The 8,702-nt window shown below is 41.3% G+C and overlaps 1 protein-coding gene and 2 non-coding genes across 3 annotated transcripts in view; 1 reads left to right on the top strand and 2 right to left on the bottom strand.

Moving 5' to 3' along the window:
- PSMD12 (proteasome 26S subunit, non-ATPase 12) overlaps positions 1-8,702 on the bottom strand; it is a 29,375-nt gene that overhangs the window by 1,431 nt on the left and 19,242 nt on the right. Inside the window, exons 6-10 of the mRNA XM_077780442.1 lie at positions 6,431-6,580; positions 6,207-6,341; positions 4,668-4,780; positions 3,710-3,884; positions 633-710 (exon numbers count right to left, since the gene is read on the bottom strand). Coding sequence (XP_077636568.1) covers positions 633-710; positions 3,710-3,884; positions 4,668-4,780; positions 6,207-6,341; positions 6,431-6,580 — 651 coding nt within the window. The remainder of the gene's footprint in view (positions 1-632; positions 711-3,709; positions 3,885-4,667; positions 4,781-6,206; positions 6,342-6,430; positions 6,581-8,702) is intronic.
- Positions 80-164, bottom strand: TRNAQ-UUG (transfer RNA glutamine (anticodon UUG)). The gene has a single exon. It is a non-coding gene; the product is annotated as a tRNA-Gln (tRNA).
- On the top strand, positions 7,191-7,273 carry LOC144245059 (small nucleolar RNA SNORD35). Its single transcript, XR_013339158.1, has one exon. It is a non-coding gene; the product is annotated as a small nucleolar RNA SNORD35 (small nucleolar RNA).

Below are 8,702 nucleotides of genomic sequence, written 5' to 3'. Positions count from 1 at the left end.
AGCAGGGGAGGGTCAGAGAGAGAGAGGGAGATACAGAATCTGAAGCAGGCTCCAGGCTCTGATCTAGCTGTCAGCACAGAGCCCGACGCGGGGCTCGAACCCACGAACCGTGAGATCATGACCTGAGCCAAAGTCAGATGCTCAACCGACTGAGCCACCCAGGCGCCCCTCCTGTTTTTTAGCTAAACTAAAAAACACTACGTGATGACAGAAATGGCTTTTAGCTCACGTCACTTAAGCCCTTTCTCTGTGTTGGGTGCAGGAACCCAGCCTGAACACAACACTCCTGTGCCGGGACTTGGGCCCTCGGCGGGGGGCTGAAGGGAGTCTCCGTCACAGTTCACATCTCTATGGTTCATTTCTGGGAACCCAGACATAAGCCCTAGGCAAATGAATCGATGTAAAACTGCCACATTTAAGTGAAGATTTTAAATAGGACATAATATTAATGTAATTATAAACTTGGTGTTTAGGCTATTTTTTGATACTCAAGATAGCCTGGAGAAACCTTCTGTCACCTAGGCTTGAAACTAAATAAGAAAACAAAATTGATTTTCTCATTTGATTTTTGTGAGTCAGCTGATATTCAAAATGACGGGCTACCAACAGCTTACACGACGTTTACCACTTACATCAACAGACAGATCGAGAAGCTGGGCCATCCTCTTCATGGTTATCCTCGTATAATACTTGGCCATTATTCTAATATTCTGGAGAGAGAACAGAGGGCATGAAGGACTGGTAACAGTGGTCAGGAAGGTTAAAAGCCTATTTGTTTTCATTTCCAAACAGGCTTAGTTAAAACATCAGATTCAGAGCTTTTATGTCTCCACAGCCCACCATGGTTCTAAAGTTCAACAACAAAGTCAAAAATTTACATATTCTGACCGCTGTAGTTATTTGTAAGTTATTCTGAATACTCTCCACGATTTTCTTTTTTTAAGTTTATTTATCTATTTATTTATTTAGAGAGAGACAAGGTAGCATAAGCATGGGAGGGACGGAGAGAGAGGGAGAATCCCAAGCAGGCTTCGCACTGTCAGCACAGGGTCTGACATGGGGCTCAAACTCATAAAACCGTGAGATCATGCACGACCTGAGCCAAAATCAAGAGTCAAATGCTTAGCGACTGAGCTACCCAGTCGCCCCTGCCCTTTACAACTCTTTATTTTTTAAATGTATTTTTATTTTTGAGAGAGAGGGAAAGAGACAGAGTGCTAGCGGGAAAGGGGCAGAGAGAGAGGGAGACACAGAATCCGAAGGGGGCTCGAGGCTCTGAGCCATCAGCACAGAGCCCGACGTGGGGCTCAAACTCACAAACACTGAGATCATGACCTGAGCCGAAGTCCGATGCTTAGCCGACTGATTTACCGAGGTGCCCCTTTTACAACTCTTTTTAAAATATATATAGTCAAGGGCTGCCTGGGTGGCTCAGTAGACTGAACATCTGACTTGTGATTTCAGCCCAGGTCATGTCGTCAGGGTCGTGGGATCAAGCCCCATGCTGAGTGTGGAGCCTACCTGAGATATATTCTCGCTCTCGCCCTCTCCCCTGCTCATGCCTGCTCTCTCTCAAATAAAAAATAAAAATAAATAAATCTTATATTAAAAAAATATGGTCAAAACTTAGGCTTACCTTAACTAAAATAGTGGTTAAAAACTAACTATACTAAAATATTTTTATTAAATATAAGAATCTAAATAAAGTTAAACTTTCCTAATTATGACAAAAATGTTTTAAATAAGGCATTTTTTAAAATGTTTTTAAAATTTATTTTTGAGAGAGAGAGCGTGGGAGAGCATGAGCAGGGGAGGGTCAGAGAGAGGGGGAGACACAGAATCCGAAGACAGGCTCCAGGCTCTGAGCTAGCTGTCAGCACAGAGCCCAACGTGGGGCTTGAACCCATGAATTGTGAGATCATGACCTGAGCCGAAGTCGGAGGCCTAACCGACAAGCCACCCAGGCACCCCGCTGAAAGACAATTTGAAATTAAATTTCCTAATTTTCACTGGAAATGGTGGTAAAGTTAGAGACTTCCCTTTTTTATTCTTTATGTTATTAACGAAACAATACCATTCCCAGGAAAAATGGGGAACAGTGGGAAGAAAAATGAATGCTCTTTGAAGAGGCTGTGTCTCCTCCCGTCTCTATGAGGGTCCAGGGCAACACCAACTTCTTAGGAAGCAGGGGAATCATTCTAGATCCTTCTTCATCGTTTAAATTTTAATCAGTGACCAGATTCTACTGATTTTCTCTTAAAGTATTTCCACCCCATCCGTTCTTCAATCCTCAGCTACTGCCCTGAATGGAGCCCACAGGGGACCTCACTTCGTCTTCTCTGTTCCCTCCCAGTCTTTCTCCAAGTCCCTTCTCCACAGTTCCTGTGAGAGGGGTCTTTGTCAGATATGGGCCTGGTCACCGTCCTCTCAGTCTGCACGACTGGAGTATATACACTTGTTAAGTCCCAGACCCTTACCGGATCTCCGACTTCCTTCCTCACTGAGCCCTGTTTGGAGGCCTGAAGGCGCCCCTGCTGGTCTGTGTAGCCATGCCTTTGCTCAGACCATCCCAAGTGCCGCTGCTGACCCGGTACCCTTCTCACAGATCTTCCCTTCCGTCTAGCCTGACTGTGCTCTCAGGCAGAACCAACCAACTTTCTCCTCATGCTCTCCTCCATTCGATATATACTTGAACCCTAATACCTATAACATTTCTTAAAAAGTTTATTTATTTATATTTTGAGAGAGAGCAAGAGCGTGTGCATGTCTGTGAACGGGGGAGGAGCAGAAAGAGGGAGAGAGAGTATCCCAAGCAGGCTCCACACTGTGCGCGCAGGGCCCCACGCAGGGCTGAAACTCAAACGAGCAGATCACGACCTGAGCCGAAATCAAGAGCTTAACCAACTGAGCCACTCAGACACCCCCTATAACACTTTTATTTATACATGTATCTTTCCTAGGATTTATTTTTAAGCTGCCTGAAGGCAGGGACCAAGTCTTATTTTCCCACATGCCTCAGCACTTTGTACAGCGTCGGGCACACAGAAGGCTCACAACAGGATGTTATGTGCATGAACGCTGAGATAATTCAATCTACGGTGGCATCAAGGTCAGATGGTCAGGTTTAAGACTTTTAACCCATTCCCAAAACTCCCAAGTGAGTATCAGACAGAAATCGCTCCTTTCACCCACAACTAGCCCCCACATTCTTAAAAAATTCCTGCTTGTTTATATGCTGGAAAATTTTGGATTCTTGAGAGGTACCCACAAAATAAGCATGCTAAAACACAGTTTTCTTTTTTGAAAAGCCAAAAATGAGGGAATGGGGGGGAATAAGAGAGATGAGATAAATTCTGATGTACTTTGGGAAATATACAACAAACATCTGAACAACAAATTTACATTTCTACTACACCGGGCACAGACCCCCTCCCCCCCCCCAAAATCCTAAAGCAAAGAACTAAAGACATAGCCTCCAAAAGAAACCTTTGACCATCAATCTTAACAGATCAAAGTTTATGCTCAAATTTGCCCAAATTTACTTCCAGACTGGCAACTCTATCATGCCTGATTTCTTTTTTCCTTCAATATTCATTTTTTTAAGCATAATCCATGGCCAACATGGGGCTCGAACTCACGACCCTGAGATCAAGAGTCACACACTCTTCTGACTGAACCAGGTGTACCTTCTCCCATGCTAGACTCTTACATGTTCAACAACTCTGTTCTTCAGGTCTTTCCACCTTCTTTCACCTTCCTCCGTAGAACCAAACACATCAGTTGCTGGACTCTCAGGAGACCCTTTTCTTAATTCCAGTCCATAGTCTTCAACCAGCGTGGACCAGCGCATCAGCTCCATTGTGGTAAAAAGCTTTAAAAGATCCCTGTGAATCATATAAAACTGAATATTCCAAATCTGTAAAAATTAAGTTTCATCTACTGTAACAGCAAATGTTTAAAAACTGATCAAGAGTGTACTTATATAAATTTTTATTTGTAGAGTAAGATACAAGTTGATTTTTTTTTTTTTAAGATTTAAAAAAAATGTCAAGCAATCTCTACACCCAACAGGGACTCAAGCCTAGGCCTCTGAGATCAAGAGTCACACGCTCTTCCGACGGGGCCAGCCAGGAGCCAGCCGCTGATGAGTATTTATTCTGCCCACTGTACTATCATTTCTTCCACAGTAATTCTGAACGGAGCATTCCCCTACTTATCATCCTGCTCCCTCCTGCAACGTATTTGCCAATCTCTGGAATAATTAATTAATGTAAACTTACTACTGAGACAGATAAAAGAACAAAAAAACCAGCTTTTAAATAAAAGCCCACTATGCTTATGAAGTGTATGTCTGTTTTATATAGAATGTACTTCTGAAAATCACGAAGCCCCAAATTACTAATACTAAAACGTTATCAAATGGTTAATTAACCAAAAGCTGCTAAAGTGAGCTTGAAATGCAACTTCTACTTGATAAATGGTTTAAATTGAAGCATGCTATAGCATCATTAATTTCAAATGCAGCGCGAAAACACATTTCACCACTTTATGAACTCTAGTTTTATTTGCCAATACAATCTATCAGCAACCGATTAAGAAGGTGTGTTTCAGGTTAGCCAATTTTTTTTTCATAATGGCACTTCTGCATCACCTATAATCGTACTTACTTGTATTTAGGAATTTCTTCTAACTTCTTGTCGCCACTTATTCGGTGAACCAAATCTGACTGTTCATTGTCAAAAGGAGCCAAGATCACATAGAGGACAACACTTTTCAGAGCCTACAGACATCATGTAACACAATGGATTACATGTAAGCTTAGTAACAAAATGAAACTTTGGCAGGAACTAAAAACATCACCAGAGAATTGTCTATGTTCATGTTTGACACTGTTCTCTAAAGTCTCAGGTAACAAACGTCCTACAAAGCTGATCTTTACCTAGTGGCTTTCTGTCATAATAAGTTTTTCTACAACAATTATGTAAGTCCTTGCAAATCTGAATTACTACCTGGGCTGACATTTTTTATCGGTGACAAACGTATAAAGAAAAAGTTCTTATAACGAGTTAGCCACAAATGTGGAATATATATATAGCTATTTGAAATAGTCTTGTGAGGAGCACCTGGGTGGCTCAGTCGGTAAAGCATCAGACTTCGGCTCAGGTCATGATCTTGCGGTTCATGGGTTCAAGCCCCGCATCAGGCTCTGTGCTGACAGCCAGCTCAGAGCCTGGAGCCTGTCTTCGGATTCTGTGTCTCCCTCTCTGTCTGACCCTCCCCTGCTCATGCTGTCTCTCTCTCTCAGAAATAAATAAAACATTAAACAAAAAAAAAGAGTCTTGTGAAATGATTTTCCGAAGTAATGCCAGATCTTTACTTATAACCTTTGTTATTTAGCAAATGACCTGCTATACATATTTTATTTAATCTCATTTTATTATTTTTAGCCTTTTTAAATGTTTATTTAAAAAATGTTAAAAAAAATTTTTTTTAATGTTTTATATATTTCTGAGACAGACAGAGTGAGCAGGGGAAGGTCAGAGAGAGAGGGAGACACAGAATCTGAAGCAGGCTCCAGGCTCCGAGCTAGCTGTCAGCACAGAGCCCAACGAACCATGAGCTCATGACCTGAGCCAAAGTCGGACGCTCAACCGACTAAGCCACCCAGGCGCCCCTAAAAAATATTTTTTAATGTTTTATTTATTTTTGAGAGATAAAGAGTGGGGGAGGGACGGAGAGAGAGGGAGGCGCAGAATCCAAAGCAGGCTCCAGGCTCTGAGCGGTCAGCACCAAGCCAGATGCGGGGCTCAAACCCACGAGCTGTGGGATCATGACCTGAGCCGAAGTTGGATGCTCAACCAACTAAGCCACCCAGGCACCTTGTATTTTAAGTACTCTCTCTACCCAACATGGGACTTGAATTCACAACGTCAGGATCAAGAGTTGCATGCTCTATCAACTGAGCTATCCAGGTGCCAGTATACGTGTTTTAAATAGTAAACCTACATTCTTCAAAAGTGATAAAGAATTTAGAGTATTGCCACAATTTGTTTGAATCAGTAAAGATAAACTGAATTATCAACACACTGAATAGAAAGCAGCCCCATACAACTACTTATAATTACTGAAGTTAAAATTATTTCAAAATAAAAAGTGCAAATTCTTCCCAATAAGTATCAGTGTCCAGTATAAGAATATATTCTTACCTGCTGCCACTTCTCACTTTCTGCCTGTATGCAGGGAGTATCATATATTGCTCTGTAGTGCTTACAAATAGACAAATAGGACCCCTCATGTTGATCCAGCTGAATCATTAAGTTATAATATTTCAACTTTAATTTCTGAAAAAAAAAGTCAATATAATAAATTGGGACTTATGGTTTTTTCCAAATACTTCTATAGTGAACTTGTAAGTAAGAGACATGCTTACCTCTGTATTTTCTTCCTGGAAAAATTTGGTGTTAATTTTCTTGCTGATGATTTGTGTTCGAATGTAATCCTTCACAGCTAGACAGAGCCTCATCTGCTCCAAAATAAACTCCACTCGCTCTTTCTTTTCCATTGACCCATAGGTTTCCACCTAGAAAGGCCCCAAATAAGTTTGTATTTGATAATTTTTAAAAATGGCAAAATTAAGCGTATTAAAACATTCACACCTGTCGAACAAGAAGAACCTTCTCGCACACTGAGAGAGTACTGATGATGATATAAAAAGCTAGTTTCCTCCAGAAAATTGCAATTTTAAAAAATATATAGCAAATGGGTATTTTCTCTTCTGGTATAAAAAGTTCTGTAAATTTTTAGCTATGTAGGTAACTATAGAACTAAGTCGTTACCCTGTGTGGTATAACCACCATCACAATCGAGACACAGAACTTTCAGTCCAAAAATGGTCCTCGTGCTACCCCTTTGCAGTCACACACTTTCCCTGCTTTAAACCCTCGACAACCAATGATATGGAACAACAGGCTCCCTCCTTTTTATGGCGATGAAGGACTCCACCGCGTGGAGGGACCAGTTTCTCTACCCCCCTGCTGAAGGACACATGGGCTGATTCCATCTGGTGCCCTCTCTGAGCATCAGTGGACAGGCTGAGTGTGAACTTGGGTTTTCACTTCTCTTGGGCACAAGAAGTAGGACCGCTCGGCCGTCTGGCAGGCACACGTAGGCTTCATATGAAGCTGCCGAACCGCAGGTGGCGGCTCCTCACGGTGGTCTGTGGACAGCACCGTGGGCAGTGCCGGTAATGCCAAAGGTGAGCCGATGCCAGGGAGGAAAAAAGAAGACAGAAAAAAAGAAACAGCCAACTGGTTCCCAGAGTGACTGCACCAGTTTTCATTCCCCTCAGCAACGGAGGAGGGCTCTCATCACCCCGCATCCTGCCGGCACCTGTATCGTCAGTACTTTTTTTCTTAGCTATTCTAATAGGTGTGTGTGGGGGGGTCTCACTGTGGTTTTAATTTGCATTTTCCTCATGGCTTGTAAAAAAAACTTACAATTCTGAAACCAAAATATGACGCCACTTGCAGGCTTTCTATTTATGCAATCAAAAATTACAGAAAAAAAGAGACACTAGTCTTTTTACAACTCGGATAACAAGGCTGACACGACTTCTAACGGATGCAGAATGTTGAGTTACAGTTAATACAACAGATACAACACAGAAAATCAATTATATCAAATATTACGAAAAACATTTTTAATACTTGGTATACACATATTGCAAATGAATTTATAAAATGCGAATAACAAAATGAAATAGACTATTATTTTTTTTCTCTTTCTTTTTTTACAAATAGTTTATTAGCAAATTAGTTTCCACATAAATAAGACTATTATTATTAGGTCTGAAAAAGGTTTCTATTTCACAGTCTTCTTTGTAACTTTTTATCAGAGAAAATAAAAACTCATACAATGAACCATCAATGTTTCATTTATGTACCTTCGCTCGCTATGCATGTGTCAATTATTTTGAAGCAAATTTCAGATAACATATTATATGTATTTCTGTATGTATTTCTAAAAGATTAACTGAAAAAAACCGATCATACCTAAAAATTCTTTAGATCACTAACTATCTAGTCAGTCCTCAATATCTCATTTAATTAAATCAGAATCCAAATAAGGTGCGTACTTTGCAATCGGTAGATAAGGTTCTTTTTTCCTTGCCATTTATTTGACAGAAACGAAGCCAATCACCCTAGAGTTTCCTGGGGTCTAAATTACGCTGATTGCATCCCTGTGGTATCATTTAATAGGCTCCTCCATCCCAGGTACATCTTGGAAACTGGTAGTTAAATCTAGCTTTCTATAATTGAGGTGAAACTTTCTGGCAAGAATATTTCAGAGGATGTTGAATCATGAGGCACATAATCCTCCTGGTGGAAAGACAAAACTATGGAGATGGTGGGGAGATCAGTGGTTGCCAGGGGGCGGGGGTGTGGGGAGAGGGAGGAACGGGCAGAGCACAGAGGATTTTTAGGGCAGTGAAACTATTTTGTATGGCACTACACTGACGCACACACGTCATTATACATTTCTTAAAATCCGTAGAATGGACATCAACAGTGAACCTTATGGCAAATTACAGACTTCGGGTGATCACGTGTTGATACAGTTCATCAAGTGTAACTTATGTACCATTCTGGTTCGACATGCTGGCAGAATGGGAAGGGTGGGTGGGTGTGTGTGTGTGTGTGTGT

Source organism: Crocuta crocuta, unplaced genomic scaffold, assembly GCF_008692635.1.
Source record: "Crocuta crocuta isolate KB4526 unplaced genomic scaffold, BGI_CrCroc_1.0 scaffold288, whole genome shotgun sequence".
NCBI lineage: Eukaryota > Metazoa > Chordata > Mammalia > Carnivora > Hyaenidae > Crocuta > Crocuta crocuta.
The sequence above is the reverse complement of the archived record's forward strand: the minus strand, read 5'-3'. Positions and strand labels throughout refer to the sequence as shown.